This window comes from Stegostoma tigrinum, chromosome 4 (assembly GCF_030684315.1).
Source record: "Stegostoma tigrinum isolate sSteTig4 chromosome 4, sSteTig4.hap1, whole genome shotgun sequence".
Lineage (NCBI taxonomy): Eukaryota > Metazoa > Chordata > Chondrichthyes > Orectolobiformes > Stegostomatidae > Stegostoma > Stegostoma tigrinum.
This window is the reverse complement of record NC_081357.1, coordinates 36,523,706-36,542,348: the sequence shown is the minus strand read 5'-3', so window position 1 is coordinate 36,542,348 and position 18,643 is coordinate 36,523,706. Positions and strand designations below refer to the sequence as shown.

Below are 18,643 nucleotides of genomic sequence, written 5' to 3'. Positions count from 1 at the left end.
TCCTTGATCTGTCCGTCCTCCCTGGACCGACCCATCCCCTCCCTAACTCCCCACCTACATTTACCTTCACTGGCTCTAACCCCACCTCTTTGGCCTCTCACTCTGTCTTCTCCTTTATCCATCTTCTATCTGCCTCCCACTCCTCCCCCCCCCCCCCCCCCATTTATTTCAGAACCCCTTTCTCCCATTTCTGAAGGAGGGTCTTCACCCGAAACGTCAGCTTTCCTGCTCATCTAATGCTACTCGGCCTGCTGTGGTCATCCAGCTTCACACCATGTTATCTCAGATTCTCCAACATTGGCAGTTCCTACTATCGCAAGTCCACATCAAACCTCAGAGCACCCCGCCCAGACTCCTCCCTATATAGCCCACCCAATCTACACATCCCTATGGGCAGTTTAGCATGGCCAATTCACCTAGCCTGCACATCTTTGGACTGTGGGAGGAAACTGGAGCACCTGGAGAAAACCCACACAGACACGGGGAAAATGTGCAAATTCCACACAGACAGTCACCCGCAGCTGGAATCGAACCCTGGTCTCTGGCACTGTGAGGCAGCAGTGCTAACCACTGACCCACCGTGCTGCACTCTGGCATGTTGTGTTGGCTAGCACTGTTGGGCATCAGAGTAGCACACAAACCCATGTCAACCTTACACCAGCCGCTAACTTGGACCAAAGACCCCTAACTCACCATGGACAGAACCAACGTAATATACAAAATCCCATGCAAAGACTGCAACAGACATTACATTGGACAGACAGAAAGAAAAATGGCCGCAAGGGTATATGAACATCAACTAGCAAAAATAAAGACACGACCAATACTCACTCATCTTCATTCACATGGATAAGGAGAACCACTCTTTCGATTGGGACAACACCAGAATCCTAGGACAGGCCAAACAGAGACAAGCATGGGAATTTCTAGAGGTCTGACTCTCTACCAAGAAGGCCATCAACAAACACATAGAACTAGACACTAAATGTACACACCATTGCAAAGGAAAACCAGAATTTAGGTAATCAAATCCAACGGACCCCAGAGTTTAAATACCAGGTGGGAAAACCCAACAGTGCTGCATTGGAGGCTGCACTAACCTTACCCAGTAGGGTAATGAAATGTCTGCAAACTAGCGAACCAGCCACAGGAGAGGGAATTTTGAGTGAGGAATTAAAATGTGGTCGCTGATTCCATCAATGAAATACCTGGATAGCATACTGGAGAGTTGACACAAACCATCCAAGTGATATTGTCACTTCATATTTATTATAATGTACTTTCTTTCTCATCAATGTGGTACCTCGTAAGCCGTTGAAAATAAAATTGAATTTTCAGGTAACATTTTTGAATGTATATTAGACAGATGCACTTCAGTTTTAAAATGATTTTGTAATCAGAATTCTTTATACCTGAAGTATCATATATAGATTAAAGTAAATGGTTTATGTTCAGTCCCTCTGTCTACAAATAAGAATATACTGTTGTACTATGCTTTTAAGTGATTTGTCTTTTGCCTTTTTTATCAACATTTTTATCTGTTTCCTGACTATCTGGAGTTGAAGTTGCAAATTAAAATTAATTCAATCAAACTGCCAACTACTAATTATTTAAAATCCTTTATCTCTTTAAATTTTCCTTTCTTTTCTTATAAAACCCTCCTATACGTATAGAAAGCTAAATTTCTAACACCATAAAGCTCTGCAAAGGCCATCTTCTTTCACTTCTGAAATGCCATTTACTACTGCTGAAGTCTTCAGTTATTTGATGTGAAAGCCCTCAGCTATGCTTTATTACCTCCAAATTTGTTGTTTCAGGATTCCTCACTGGATTCATCAAGCATAGAACTGTACAGCACAGGAACATGCCCTTCGGTGCATGATGTTGTGCTGAACATGAAATTAATCCCTTCTGCCAGCCATTGGTCTGTATCCCTCCACTCCTTGCATGTTCATGTGCTTATCTAAAAACCTCCACCACCACTCCTGGAAGTGTGTTCCAGACTCCTACCTCTGTTTTTAAAAAATACTTGCCCCTCACATCTCCTTTGAATTTTTCCCTCTAACCTTAAATGTATGCCTACTAGCATCAGACATTTCAACTGCAAGAAAAAGACTCTGACTGGCAATCCTATCTATGCATTTCATAATTTTAGACTTCTGTCAAGTCTCATGACTTTGGATATTAACTTCAGCAGATGTAAAACATTTTGCTTCCTATATCCTATTCTGCATCAAGTTGCAATGTTACTTGAGTCCCCTTGTGGCCTAGCCCCTACGTAAAGTGATATTAGTGATATTTTCTACTCATTCTATTCAAAGACGTTATAACACACCTCTGGAACAGGTGGTTAAAATTGTATTAGTGATAATGGGAACTGCAGATGCTGGAGAATCAAAGGTAATGAAGTGTGAAGCTGGATGAACACAGCAGGCCAAGCAGCATCTCAGGAGCACAAAAGCTGACGTAGAGACCACTCTCTCCGTGACTCCCTTGTTCGCTCCACACTGCCCTCCAACCCCACCACACCCGGCACCTTCGCCTGCAACCGCAGGAAATGCTACACTTGCCCCCACGCTTCCTCCCTCACCCCTATCCCAGGCCCCAAGATGACTTTCTATATTAAGCAGAGGTTCACCTGCGCATCTGCCAATATGGTATACTGTATCCATTGTACCTGGTGTGGCTTCCTCTACATTGGGGAAACCAAGCGGAAGCTTGGGACTGCTTTGCAGAACACCGCTCGGTTAACGATAAACAACTGCACCTCCCAGTCGCGAACCATTTCAACTCCCCCTCCCATTCTTTAGATGACATGTCCATCATGGGTCTCCTGCAGTGCCACAATGATGCCACCCAAAGGTTGCAGGAACAGCAACTCATATTCCGCTTGGGAACCCTGCAGCCCAATGGTATCAATGTGGACTTCACCAGCTTCAAGATCTCCCCTTCCCCCCCCCACTGCATCCCAAAACCAGCCCAGTTCGTCCCCTCCCCCACTGCATCCCAAAACCAGCCCAGCCTGTCTCTGCCTCCCTAACCTGTTCTTCCTCTTACCCATCCCTTCCTCCCACCCCAAGCTGCACCTCCATTTCCTACCTACTAACCTCATCCCACCTCCTTGACCTGTCCGTCTTCCCTGGACTGACCTATCCCCTCCCTACCTCCCCACCTATACTGTCCTCTCCACCTATCTTTTTTCTCTCCATCTTCGGTCTGCCTCCCCCTGTCTCCCTATTTATTCCAGAACCCTCACCCCATCCCCCTCTCTGAAGGGTCTAGGCCCGAAACATCAGCTTTTGTGCTCCTGAGATGCTGCTTGGCCTGCTGTGTTCATCCAGCTTCACACTTTTTATTATCTGGAACAGGTGGGACCTGAACCTGGGCCTCCTGGTCCAGGGCTGGGGACACTGCGACTGTGCCATATGACTCATTCTTTGGATACCAGGAATAACCCAGTGCGTTCCTCAAGTAACCATTCTTCTCTGAAACTCAAATTGGAGTTTTGGCGAATTGACTGTAGGGATTTTTCAGCTTGTTTCATTTGAAATATTCAAACAAATTGTAATGATCCCACCTTATGTTAGTACTGGACAAGTCCAATCCTATTCAGAAATCTGCTTTGATGGGTTTTTTAAAATTTTAACTAGGTGATTTCTCATTTAAAACATATTGCAGATTTGGGTTTTAACAGTGTAGCTGTAAGAAATTGAGATAAAATAGAATAAACCAAACTATTTACATATAACAGAAGTTTAAAGGTTTTGATACACATGTTTAAAAGAAATCCCGTAAGCACCCCTAAAACTCCCTGTTTTACAATATTCATACCTTCTCCATCAAGAGTATAGGTTTACTTTAACTATTACTGCAATTCCCAGCTTGGATAATCTGATAGCCTTATTCTGGATCCTTCATGCACCTGAGCTTTATATTCTGATTTCCTCAGGCTTTTATCCAGACACTTCTAGCCTGCAACTATTACTAAACTCCTTCTTCTTAAGAATCTGTTTTTTTAATAATTCAAATTATCTTCTCTACTTTTCAGGCGCAACTGCTTTACACATCCATGTTCAACTAAGACTTCTGTAGAACTTTACTAAACGGAAAGTTTTCTCTCTGAGCTAGAACAGTTTTCCCTAAACTTCAAAAACAAACAAGTCCAGAACCTTCCGTTAGAAAGCTTAACATACTGTGCTTTGTATTTTGTTTACTTGTACTCTTTTTGTAAGATAAACTAAAATCCATTAGCCCTTGGAGGTTCTGTCTCTTAAACTATTTTAATGAAATCGTGATGGCTATGGAAATATTTAAATGTTCACAATTAAAATCCTTTGAGTACACAGAAAACCCTATATGCCACTAGTTCAAAATTCCAAAATCTAAACTTAAAAAAGTTAAAATATATAAATCATATATCCTACATCATAAAATGAAATTGAATTTGGTGTATAGTGACAGCTAAGTGAAGACATAGCTAACTTTTCCTTCCTTAACCAATTAGAGTGCTGAGGAGAATTTTAAAGTCTAAAATGTCACAGATTGGTAAATGTACCTGTGATCCATTTAGTCTGTGATTCGGATCCTAAGAAAATTGAACGTATTCTGCAAAGGAGAGAAACATCTTTATGGAAAGTAGGTGAGTCAAATGCCAGTTGCAGGGGAAGACAAGTAATGTATGAAGCTTAGATTGATGTGCCCAGCAGCTGCAAGGCAATGATAGACCTGAATCTTAGACGAAAGTAGATATCACAGCGCGATTATAAGAAGTAGAGGAGAGTAGGTCATTCAGCCCTTAATGTCTGCTTCACTATTCATTTAAGATCGTAGCTGATCTGATTGTGTCTTTGATTCCATTATTTTTGCTGCATTATTCGTCTCCCCACACCCCACCCCAACCATAACCTTTGATATCCTTGTAATTCAAAAATTTAACTTGCCCTTGATGACTCAGCATCCAGTACTTCCTGTGAGAATTCCAAAGATTAACAGCTCTCAGAAGGAAAATAAGATCTTGCTTACATCCATCTTAAATGGGATACTCCTTTTATTATTAAATGGTGTCTCTTAGTTCTAGGTTCACAACTTTGGGGAAAATCCCAGCATCTACCCCATTGAGACTCTTTATCTACTTTATGTTAATAGGACCACTTCTCGTTTTTTGATTGTTTTCTGATCAACCTGATCAGAGATGTTTTATGATATTGTTATTTTCAAATTATTTCATTACAAAATTCAGCAATTTACCACCAACAGTGCTACTGTGTGAAAGGGAATTTGATTATGTTCAACAGTAGGGTTGTTGTTGTTGGAGAGGAATATGTGCACATTTCAAACATCTGTCTTCGTAATGACATTATTAACACTCATAAGTGAAATCTAAGCCTTTTACAGGGCCACATCAAGATGGAAGCTAATAGTAGAGAAAGGGAGACCATTGTAAAGTAGAATCTGAAAGCCCAACTGAAGGGTGTTTTGGATACTTTTGAAAGCAATACAGAAGAATTAAATCTAAGAGCGGGGAACAAAATAATTGAACGCCATGTAACTGATAGTGGATGGAGTGAAACAGAACAAGGAATAACTGTTGTGGAGGATCAAACCAGCCATGAAATCACAATAACCTGTGACTTAGAAATGTGAAGTTTTCTGGCATTTGCAAACTTGGCGAGAAGAGAGGAAATGGAGGAGTGAGACTTGTTTCTTTTCTGTATATTGGTAGAAAGATCAACCATAAAAGACTATGGAGAAGTTGAGCCACCGGTTGGTATTTTGGGGTTATGGTAATAGAATGGAAGAAACTGAGTTGAGCAAGGAAAAGCAACTTTCAAGTCGAAAGAAAATTGATTTGATTGAAGATCCACTGTGGTGAAAGGAATTTGTTTTTAGTCAGTATAGCATATTAAGGCTCCATCTGTATAGATGAAGGTTGAGATTATTGACGCATTGCTAGTAAGCCGGCAGGGTGAATAACTTCTATTTTATTAAGTACTGAGGAAGGGACACCGGACCCAAAGCGTTAACTCTGATTTTTTTTCTTCACAGATGCTGCCAGACCTGCTGAGCTTTTCCAGCAACTTTGTTTTAGTTCTATTTTATTAACTTTGAACTGAAGAATTCCCTCCCTAATGGCATTGGGAGCCAACACACAGCAGGTGGACTGCAGCAGTTCAAGCAGGCAGCTCACCATCACCTTCTCAAGGATGACTAGGGATGGGCAATAAATTTTGGTCAGCCAGTATTGCCCACATCCCACAAATGAATAAAGAAAAATTATAAATCAGAAACAGAAGAGGGACAGGACCTTATGAACTAGAGGAGGACTAGAAGAGTGAAAGATAGAGTGTGAGAGTAATTAATAAAAAGATAGATCTGTTGTAAAGTATCGATTTAATAAGTAATTTAAATACTCAATTAACTAAAAAAAATGCAATCCTGTATAAAACAGAAGATCTTGGGAACATTTAGTGATTTAATGGGGAAATGATCGGCCAGTTAATTATATGTGTTTTTGAAACTCAAATGAACTTTTTCCTTACCACATTCAAGGCTGCAGAGATCACTGTTCCAACTCAGTTAGTAGCTGATTGTTTCTCTAAATAGAAGTACATCAAATTTTATAGTAAATTTTAAATTTTTTTTGTACTTCTATTTCCTTCTGAGGGCCATAACTTAGCCCCATGGTAGGTAGTAACCCCTTTGGTAGCTAATCTAAGTGGCTGTTTTTAGAAATCTGTTCATATATATTAGATATGCATTAATATTTTATGATTGTAAATCGTGTTAATATACTTATGTTTTAATAAGACCTGCGAGGAACCAGCAAGATGAAATTTATCTTTTATTTATTTCCGTGTACCTCTTTTCTATTTCTTAATGACGCTTCCAAAATGCAGTGATACTGGGGTTAATTTTAGCACCTTTGTTTCACCCATCTGAAATGGCTGAGATAATTGGTCTTCCGGCACAGCTGATCCTATGCTAGATTTGTTTACTCTCTTCCAGCATAGTTGATGGAGGGGTAGTTTCAGCAGCCTCACCTACATTTTGCATTTGATGCCACTTGTATGCTCCTTGTTTGTATGACATGTCGGATGTACTGAATCTCAGCAGTGTTGTCATAGAGATGCAGTTGGAGTCCTTTTAGCGAAAATACTGCATGACCAGGAAAGCAGCGTTTTATGCAGATTTGGTTTGCTTGGTGTAAGTACATTTGTTTTTACTGGGGCTACAGTATGCTTTGTTTATGTTCTGCTGTTTTTGACACCAAAAGCACACTTGGTTTATCATACCCTGTGTTCTTGAATAATTAAAACACTGCCATTTTACAAGTCTTTACCCAGTCTTGGACATCCAGCGAATACTGTCAAAGTAAAGCATTGGCAGTGAAATGCAGCGCCTTGAGTGCTATACTCAAAACAGTGTTTGGTAAAATAAAGTGTCTGATTTTATTTTGCTTACGATGGAGCTTTTGCACGCAGTAAGAACAAGACTAAAATAATATTGAAGCTTCCCTTTCCAGGTACTAAATTATCCATTTTCTGTCTTATGACTTTTATTCTTTCCACTTAGGAACTTGACACTTGGACTTTGAGTTAATTACTTTTAGTATAGATGCGTTTGAATAAATGCGTTGTTCTCCCTTCATACCTTGAACTGTGTTATTGTTGAAAATACTCATGAAATTCTGGCATTGCCTCTGTTTTGCTTGTATCTGTTGAAATTTCAATGGTGGAAATAAGTTTGATCATTGAAATAAGGTTGGTTGGCTGGTCAGTTCAGTTAGTTTGAGTTGCACAATCTTTCAGTTTACATGGATGATAGTTTCTAGATTAGCTACTGAGTTAATTTGGATGTTTGAATAATTTTTTTTTTTGTTCCTGTTTCAATGATGTTTTTGAATTGAATCTATTCAAGTTTCAGTTTATGATACCTTCATGATTCTTTACAGCTAATCGGAAATCGGGTTCCAAGCATCCAGCAAACCATGGTAGTCGCCGTTGGGGATCACGGACCCAGAGCTTAAGCAAAGAATCTGTTCACAAAGACATAGACTTAGTGACCAAACGCATGTTATCTGCCAGGCTTCTGAAAATTAATGAACTACGAAATGAGGTTACTGAGTTACAGGCTAAGCTGGAGGATTTGCAGAAAGAAAACAAAATTCTAAAGAGACTTCAGTATAGACAAGAGCGGGCCCTAAATAAGTTTGAGGACACTGAAAATGAGATTGCAATGCTCATATCCCATCATAATGATGAAGTTCGGGTACTTCGAGAACGACTTCGAAAATCACAGGAGAAAGAAAGAGCAGTTGAGAAACGTTTAAAAGATACTGAGGAGGAACTTTATCGCACTAAAAGCACACTTCAGAAATTAAAGAAACTTTCAGAAGACAAACATCTGGTGGAGCGAGATGAACTGGCACAGAAACTTGCCAAAGCTGAAATCAAAATGGAAGAAAGTGAAAGAAAATTGAAGGTAATGTTAATGTTATCTTGTATGCTTCGCATCAGACATGTTTTCGCAAGAGGTAGGTGAATACCTTTTTCCTATTTGTAGGGTGGTGTATCAGAGTGCGTAAGACATGGGACTGAGTTTTCCCATATGCTGCTTAATCAATGTAAGTTCTGTCACTGGATCAATGCAAGAAGCTAAATTAATGTATTACTGCTAAAATACTGAGGCCTGACCAGAAAGAGTTCCAAAGCTGAAACCTTAAATGATTCAAACTTTATAAAATCTTGTGATCCCAAGTTCAGTATGTTTACAAAACCCCATTCATTGACGCAGTGCGCTTGTCTCTGTCAACATTTGTCTGTACATTTTGAACAACAGTTTGAACAGTCATAATAAGATTAACTCCATACTTTAATTGGCTCTTATGTTGAGAACCCCTAATAGGACTTGTCTTATGTTGATGGTATAATTAAGCCCTGACTCCTTAAGGATGTTAACTTTACATTGTGTGTCAGAAGCTGAAATGGAGTCTGAATATTTTATTATGGGCAGTTTGGTTGTAGGAAAACTGATTTATTTGTTCAGTGGGCCTTAGTATCCCAAACTAATAAAAATACTCATTTTCATTAAGATTAACTATTCAGATTTGAAACACTTATTACATTTTTGACAGAATTTAACATTATGAAATGAAGTGAAAATCCATGTCTGTATTGGTTGCATTTTGGTCAAATTCATGTAGTGCAGATATAACTGTATTGTGATCCAGCCTGCCAGAACGGCTGCTTGCAGAAGAATAAACCAGTAGTAATGTATTTCAAGAATGTGCGCAATGAAGTGGTAAATCCTTGGAAGTAGAAGTAGAAAATGTAGGAAATACATGACAGATTGGACTACTTCTGCGGAGAGAGTAGAGTCCAATGGCTTTTTCTGAGGAAAGTGTTAGACATGTAAAAAGTTTGAAGCAAATAGAGAGACAAGTTAGGGATGTGGGGGAGGAAAACACTAAAGGGAAGGCCAGCAGTGAGGAGTGCAGCAGTGCTTAATTGACACCTTGTTGTCAGCTGCCTCTATATTCAGTCAGTCATTTGATGCCTTCCCGCATGATGCCATCACCAAACTTATTTTCCTCTCATTTGGTTTCACCAATCCAAAGGGTTCACTACCTCCATGGCACATTGGATAGCTCTGCAATCACCTCAACATCTAATCCCCATAGCTCTTTTCTGTGTAACCACAGGTGTAGCAATTTGTGTCATTCTGTCAGTCAACGAGAATGACTATCCCTTGTATTTGACTCATATTAGGTCATACTTTTGTCCTTCTCTTTGCTGCCTCTACCTTTCTCCTAAACTCAGAAATTGCTTAAACCATTTTATGTCTTTAACATCTTCCAGCTAAAATGAAAAGACATCAGAGTTTCCTCTTTCCCTTATACTGCCTGATCCTCCCCTGCCCAAGACATTTTCATACACCATCCCTTCCCTACACGTACCAACCCTCTGTAGTGCTGATCTCTTACACCCACCTTCCCTTTGCCTTCTCCTCTTCATATTCATTTTCATATGTTTGTCCTTGTTTGAAAAAGCTTTCAGCAGAATGGTTTGTAACATAAGTTGGGTCATGTCATTCTGAAATGAATGTACATCATATTGACAGCTACAGCAAGGGAGTTGTGAAGGAACAATTGTGGTGTAAGCAATGAGATTTTGCCTATTGTTGTTAAGCATCTATACTGTGCTATTATGAAATCTGAAGCAATGTTTGTGTTTTAATAAGGTCGTTTAATTCAACAATAATAGCAATCTTCAGAAACACACTCTATATCCTGAATTAAGCTGCCTTCAAAAATACCCTCACTTAGAAATCATTAAGTTTGAAGGCTAGGGACAGATAAACATCTGTGCTGAGAAAGTTTAGCTGGAGTTGTGATTTTAATTTTTTTTCCGACCTAATGTTTTATTAATTATTTTCTGTTTCTACTAGGAATGAATGATCTATTATATTAGAGATAATAATTTTTATAATATAAATTCAAATGATTGAATTTTAGGATTCTGAAAATTAACTCCATAAAACTACAATTCTCTCATCTCCTACCCTTTAAGTCCAAATTGAACCATTTTCTCAGATTTCCAGAGGAAATTATTCTTGCTGCACTGTGGACACACTGAACAAGCACAAATTCTGAGTTGGCCTTGATGTTCAAAGCCAGTTTCTTCAAACATTGGGTAAAACCTGATTTTTCTAATGGAATACAGGAAGGCTTTGGGCGTCCCAGCTGGATTAGATTAGATTCCCTACAGTGGGGAAACAGGCCCTTCGGCCCAACAAGTCCACACTGCCCCTTGCAGCATCCCACCCAGACCCATCCCCATATAACTCTCACACCCCTGAACACTACGGGCAATTTAGCATGCCAGTCCACCTAGCCTGCACATCTTTGGACTGTGGGAGGAAACCTGAGGACCCGGAGAAAACCCCTGCAGACATGGGGAGAATGTTCAAACTCCACACAGACAGTCACCCGAGGCTGGAATCAACCTCTGGTCCCTGGCGCAGTGAGGTTACAGTGCTAACCACTGAGCCACCATGCCGCCCTAAACAAATGAGTGCCCAAAACAAATCCTACAAACTTTTTGTATCTTCATTACAGCAACTTTGATCAATTTTGTGGACCATCTGCTTGTAATTAAAATTGTATCCTACCCCAAATGAAACCCAAACCTTCAGTGCTGCGAAGAAGTAGGTATCTAAAAACAACGTGAATCTGGATGAACACAGCAGGCCAAGCAGCATCAGAGGAGCAGAAAAGCTTGACCTTTTGGGTCAGGACCCTCTTTTTTTTGAAGAAAGGTCCCAACCCAAAACGTCAAGCTTTCCTGCTCCTCTGCTGCTTGGCCTGCTGTGTTCATCCAGCTTCACGACGTGTTACGCCAGATTCTCTAGCATCAGCAGTTCCTACTATCTCTGGTATTTAAAAACAATTCATTTTGAAGATATTGTGAAGTTGAAGATATTGTGAAGTTGAAGACAATGTGGAACATAAATTTAACTTCCTAAACTTGTCTCTCACATTAAGGAACTGGAGAGAAATTTGGAGCTAACCAACCACAGCTTCCTTAGGCAAGTGGCCTCTGAGCGGAAGAAGGTGCATGTGGCTCAGGAAAATATTCAAAATCTCCAGGATACAATCCAGTGTCTTGGTCAGAAACTAAAGGTATTTCGCTTTATAGTGGCGATAACAAAAGGACAAAATTTCTTCTGGTCCATTTACAATACTATATTACAGACATTTTCATAGATTAAATGAAAGTTACAATGGGAAATTGTTGCTTGATTTAAAAAATCCTGGTTTCATCATTGATGTTGTTAGTTATCTTGTCAGAATAAATTTAACGTTTTTGTTAAAATCAAATTTCATAAACAATATCAGGAGGCTTTGGACAAAATTGTGATTGTAATGTAGTGAATTTGTAATTGGTAATTGCCATTTTAATTTTCTGACTATTTACTATTTGCATAAATTTCTGATCAAGACACAGTCTAAGCTTTTGTAAGTGTCTTGTGATGTCAGACTAGGAGAGAGCAGTATATATGTGTTGATTTCTGAAAAGGTTTGCCGGTTAAATATACAAAATACAGAACCCCCACTTGTTAAAGACTGTATAACAATGCAACATATAATGTATTGTAATTTTGTATATTTTCTAATGAACAGTTTTTTGTTTATTAGGAGATAGAAACCAGTTAATGTCTAATACTGCTAGTAGGATGCTAAATACTTAGGAAATAAAGGTTAATGAGGCAAACAGCTGATGTGAACTAATTACAGCAAACTTTTTAATTAACCAGCCCCAATAGGGCCAGGAGTGTGCCATTTTATCAAATATTCAAGATGATCGAGAGGCCCACCTAAACAATGTAAACTGCCCAGTAAATAATAGAAAAGTAATTCAGGGTTACAGACATCACTGTTATACTTTTATTTACAGCATAAATCACTGCTTAATAATGTAACTTTGTTTTAAATAAAACTTACTGGCATACAGCCTTCTTACTTGCACCTTCAACTGACTACTCGGGCATTTTAGAGATTGTGATAATACAGTAAACTTCCAGTATTTCAAGTGTATAATTTTTGTTTGTTTAGCAAGAGTGCTGGTTCATAAAGTGCCAGTTAAAACAAAGCTTGCTGTCGTTGGTTGTCTTAAAATATACTGAAAGAGGAGGCAGGGCTTTTAGTGGTGCAGTTTTAGTGTCATTATCCCTAAGCCAGAAGGCCTGGGTTCAAGTCCACAGGTGAGTAATGACATCTCTGAATGGGCTGTCTAAAATTCTACAATGCAGAAAGGAGGAGGATTTATTGTGTATTTTTGGTTGAAATAAAACTCTAGCTAGAAAGTGGACATTGAAAGCATTCACATTCTGGTATGCAACTAGTTAATTGTTTTTCTAATTGAATGGATAAGACATGCAGGTTTTCTTTGTAGAGCTTCTACTTCCTCTGTAAAGCTTTGTTTCCGTGTGTTAGTAGTCTTCATTTAAGACCCTATTACAGATGGACACCCTAACAATATTGCAGCAATTGTACTCAAGACTTGTGCTGTGTACAGGCCGCACACCTAGCCAAGTTTTTCCAGTACAGCTACAATATTGGCAATAACCCGACAATATGGAAAATTACCAAGGCATGTCCTGTGCACAAAAATACATGGCAAATCCAACCTGGTCAACTATGGCTCAACCAGTCTACCCCTGGCCATCAGCAAAATGATGAGAGGAATGGTTGACAGTGCTGTTGAGCAGCACTTACAAAGGGGAATAACCTGCTCCCTGAAACTCAGTTTGGTTTCTGCTAGCGCTATTCAGATCCTGACTCATTACAACCTTGGTCCACACATGGACACGAGCTGAAATGCATGATGAAATGAAAGTGACTAACCTTGACATCAAAACGCCATTTGACTGAGTACCACATGGAGGAACACTGCCAAAACTAAGTTGTGAGTGAATCTGGGAAATCTGGTTGGAGTCATCCCTAGCACAAAGGTTGATGGCTGTGGTTGTTGAGGCCAGTCACCACTGCTGTAAATCCTCAGGGTAGTGTTCTAGGCTCAACAATCTTCAGTTGTTTTATCAACGATCTTCCCTATTTCTGACTTTATGATGGTTACACAATATTCAGCAACATTAACAACATCTGAGATACTGGTGCAGTCCATGCTCATATCCAGAAATGCTTGGACAGCATCTATGAGATGTGGTAAGTAACATTCATGCTACTGAAGTAATAGGCATTGACCATCTGTAGCAAATGAGATTCAAACACTTATCCCTTCATTCAATGACCGCTCCATTGCTGAATTCCCCACCAACATTCTGAAGTTTATCACACCAAAAATTGAAAGGACCAACCATTTCAATACAATGGCTACAAGAACAGGCCAGAGGCAGGAATTCTATGGCACCACCATAGAAATAGCACCGCCTTCCAATTGGCCTTCCAAACCACACCCCATCCTGATTTGAAACTATATCACTATTCCTTCACTGTCACTGGGCCAAAATACTAGAACTCACTTCCTAACAGCATTGAGAATCTACCTATCTTTCAAGGGCTGCGGCAATTCAAGAAGCAGCTCACCAAATAAAATAAATCCTGACCAATCAGTCTGCATCCCATGATCAAAATGGCACTGAATGAGAAAAGCCGAGAAAGAAAATATATGGCAGAGATAACAAGCAGAGAGGTATTGTGGCCTGGACTGATCTAATAACTATTGAGATTGGTTGTCTTGCTGAGCTAGTTACTTTTTCGCAGATGTTTTGTTACTGTGCTGGGTAACATCCTCAGTGCAGCCTCTGATGAAGTGTCAATGTATTCTTCCACCTGGTTTTTAAACTCTGGGGTCCATTGAGGTGGATTGTCTAACTTCGGGTTTTCCTTCGTAGTGGAATGTGTCTGTGGTCAAGCTCAATATGTTCATTAATAGCATGCTTCGTGGAGTGCTAGGCTTCTAGGAATTCTCGTGCTGTCTCTGCCTCGGTTGTCCCAGGATTTTGGTGTTGATCCAGTTGAGATAGTGATTCTCCTTGTCCATGTGGATTGAGATGAGTGAGTACTGGTCGTGTCTTTGTGTAGCCAGTTGCTGTTCATGTACTCTTGTTAGTTTGTCCGATGTGGTGTTTCTCACAGTCACTGCAAGCAGTCTTGTAGATGACATTGGTCCTGTCCATGGCAGGGAGTGGGTCTTGGGATAATGGATATCCAAAAAACTGGGTCAGAAGATGCCTACACGAACAATATCAGAAAGATACTATGTGCACCGACATACTCATCACACTCTCCTACATCAGGAACACATTGGACCTCACCACAAGACTCCTATGACCACTGGGCATCAGAGTGGCACACAAGCCCATATCAGCCCAACAACAACTGCTCACCTGAACTAAAGACCCACTCCCTACCATGGACAGAACCAATGTCATCTACAAGATCTCCTGCAATGACTGTAAGAAACACTACCTTAGACAAACAGGAAGGAAACTAGTAACAAAAGTACATGAACATCAACTGGCTACAGAAAGACACTCCTCTCAAACCACGTGGACAAGGAGAGCCACTATTTCAACTGGGACAACACCAAAACCCGGAACAAGCTAGGCAGAGACAGGCACGAGAATTCCTAGAAGCCTGGCACTCCACGAACCATGCTAATAATAAACATATTGATCTCTACCCTATATACATTCCACTATGAAGGAAAACTGGAAATGAGACAATCCGTCTCAATGGACCCCAGAGTTTAAAAGCCAGGTGGGAGAACACACCAACACTTCATCGGAGACTGCACTGAGGATGTTATCCAGCATCTGCGAAACAAGAAACCTGCTTGGCAAGCCAACCACCCTCAACACCCACAACCCGAGTTACAAATCTACTCCGAAACCTTAGTGACCTAATAACTTTTGGGTAGTTTTCTTTCAATGTTAAAAGATACTCTCCAATAATTTGATTAGCAAATTCTCTGCTTCAAATGAAACTTTGCTATGGATATCAAGAAAATATAGACATGATCACCAGACTTCTCAATTAACTACTCCTAACCAAGGTGCCTGTGTCAGACTAATGAGAAAGATATATATAGGCTGAAGTTTGACTGTTTCTTCTAATGTGTAAATATTTATTACTGTTCATATTTATTAAAAGGAGAAGGAAAAGGAACTGGATGTGAAGAATATTTATGCCAATCGCATTCTGAAGGCATCACCAAAGAAAGACACAGAAAGTGTGCCTAAGAAAAAAGGTATTGTTTTTTTCCCCTGTTGCTTTTGCTACTGTCTGGGCCAGTACGGAGTTGAGTGCATAAGTCATGTGCATTTCATAAAATATAATTAACGTGAAGTGCAGTTTACTCATTTAGATAGCAAGCAGCACTATTTTGAAAAATTAGAAAAATTTACGTTACCTAAAAGTAAGGACACTAGATTATAAAAATCTTATTGTGTTCACAAAAGAAGTCTGTAGAAACCATTGGTCAACTATCTTGTAATTTTATTGATTAGCATCAGGACTATATATTACTGTGCAGAGATTAACTTCAATAAATCTCATACAAACTGATCTTAGAAATGCAGGAATCCTAATGATCGCTTTTCTCAAACTTTGGATAAAGGTATCGTCACTAAGGCTACAGCTTTAAGCTGACTGAAAAAGTTAAATTTCCATTGAGTACATTGACAAGGTTTGTTAAAGGAATTTGAATAATTTAACATAAGCAAGTATAAATGAGGATCCATGAAAGTAGCACACATAGTCTTTAGCAAGACATTTTTACTTTCTAAGACAACACAGGCGATAAAACGATGTAGACAGATTAAGTAAGTGGACAAGATGACACATGGAGTATAATATGGAAAAGTATGAGTTATTCATTTTGTTCGTAAGAATAGCAAAACAGAAATGTTTTTGATGGTGTGAGTCAAATGTTGATGTTGAGAGCGGTTTGGATGTTCTCATTCAAGGAGCTCTGAGAATTAGCATGCAAATATAGTCAGCAACGAGGAAGGCAAATGGCACACCACATATTGTTTGAGGTTGTTGGGTAAAGTAACTAAATTTAGCTTGAAGATAATGTAGGAAATTTTGAGCAGGCCAACAGGAGGAAGTCTGTTAAATGCATGATAATGTTAAGTACGTCATAATGTTGGGTAGAAGTAATGTATTAGGGTAATGAATGGTAAGGTTGAGAGGAGAGAGGCTAGCAGCCCATGACTGGGTTAGACTAGAACAGCAATGATAGGGAGTTGGAGTATTGGGGTTGAGGTGGGTAGCTTGGTGGTTCACAGCAATAGTGACTGATAGAGATATAGTGAATTCTGTTGAAATCTTACTTTTAGCAGTCTGGGTTTGAAGTTGTGGTCTATGAGTGTGAAATGAAAGCTAGTCCATGAAGAGTTTTGAGGATTGCAAACCTATCCGAGGTTGGTTGAAGATTGAAAACTTGGTACTGGAAGGAGAGCGTTGATTTGCAGATGCCAAGCTTGACATTGAAAGTGTAGAAGTTGAATAATTTGTTAAGATGGAGGGGCCTTTCTCACTAGGGGAAGCTGAAAATGTAGCCATTTGACATGATGGATGTTTAAAGGTAGATTATTTCTGGATGTGAGTTTGCTCGCTGAGCTGGAAGGTTAGTTTTCAGATGTTTCGTCACCATTCTAGGTAACATCATCACTGAGCCTCCGATGAAGCGCTGGTGTTATGTCCTGCTTTCTATTTATCTGTTTAGGTTTCCTTGGGTTGGTGATGTCATTCCCTGTTCTTTTTCTCAGAGGATGGTAGATTGGCTCCAAATCAACGTGTTTGTTGATGGAGTTCCGGTTGGAATGCCATGCCTCTAGGAATTCTCGTGCGTGTCTCTGTTTGGCTTGTCCTAGGATGGATGTGTTGTCCCAATCAAAGTGGTATCCTTCCTCATCTGTATGTAAGGATACTAGTGATAATGGATCATGTCTTTTTGTGGCTAGTTGATGTTCGTGTATCCTGGTGGCTAGCTTTCTGCCCGTTTGTCCAATGTAGTGTTTGTCACAGTTCTTGCAAGGTTTTTTTTGTTGCACTCCATGAACCATGCTAATAATAAACATATTGATCTCTACCCTATATACATTCCACTATGAAGGAAAACTGGAAGTGAGACAATCCATCTCAACGGACCCCAGAGTTTAAAAGCAAGAACTGTGACAAACACTACATTGGACAAACAGGCAGAAAGCTAGCCACCAGGATACATGAACATCAAACAGAGACACGCACGAGAATTCCTAGAAGCATCGCATTCCAACTGGAACTCCATCAACAAACACGTTGATTTGGAGCCAATCTACCATCCCCTGAGAAAAAGAACAGGAAATGACATCACTAAACCAAGGAAACCTAAACAGATAAATAGAAAGCGGGACATAACACCAGCGCTTCGTCAGAGGCTCACTGATGTTACCTAGAATGGTGACGAAACATCTGAAAGCTAACCTTCCAGCTCAGCGAGCAAACTCACATCCAGAAACTCAACCTGAGCTACAAATCTTCTCAAAACTGGCTGGTAGATTATTGGCCTGGTGTATAAAATGTTTGTACGGAAGGCACTATGGTGTAAATAAAGAGTTGTCAGTCCTTTTTTCTGGGTACGTATTCATGCTGTGCAATGAGTGCATGTCTGCATCATGCAGGTATGATCCCTTAACAAAGTAATTATATACGCTTGCCTTCTTGGACAGAGTAATAAGTATAGTTGCTCAGAACGTCGTATTATGGCTGTTCAAGACATTGGTGAGGCCACTTTTGGAATACTGTGTACAGTTCTGTTCACCCTGTGTAGCAAGGCTGTTGTCAAATTAGATCGGGTGCAGAAAAAATTCACAAAGCTGTTGTCAAGTTGGAGAGTTTGAGTTTATAAGGAAAGGCTGGATGGGCTGGGGTCTCTTTCTTTGCGGTGTTGGAGGCTGAGCGGTGACCTTCTAGAGGTTTACAAAATCATGAGGGGCATGTATGACATGAATAGCCAAGGTATTTTCACTTTTTGGAAAAGCTTGTGATGGAGCCCACAAGGGAGCAGACTATTCTGGACTTAGTACTATGTAATGAGCCTGACTTTATAAAAGACCTTTAAAGTAAGGGAAC

The 18,643-nt window shown here is 39.9% G+C and overlaps 1 protein-coding gene across 5 annotated transcripts in view; it reads left to right on the top strand.

Moving 5' to 3' along the window:
• lca5 (lebercilin LCA5) overlaps positions 1-18,643 on the top strand; it is an 82,413-nt gene that overhangs the window by 17,544 nt on the left and 46,226 nt on the right. For 4 of the 5 annotated variants that reach the window (XM_048531339.2, XM_048531340.2, XM_048531341.2 and 1 more), the window contains 3 exons: positions 7,952-8,481; positions 11,543-11,680; positions 15,677-15,773. In XM_048531339.2, the coding sequence (XP_048387296.1) occupies positions 7,952-8,481; positions 11,543-11,680; positions 15,677-15,773 (765 nt within the window). Of the gene's footprint in view, positions 1-7,038; positions 7,204-7,951; positions 8,482-11,542; positions 11,681-15,676; positions 15,774-18,643 lie in introns of those variants that run through there. The other variant, XM_048531344.2, reaches the window with a different exon arrangement.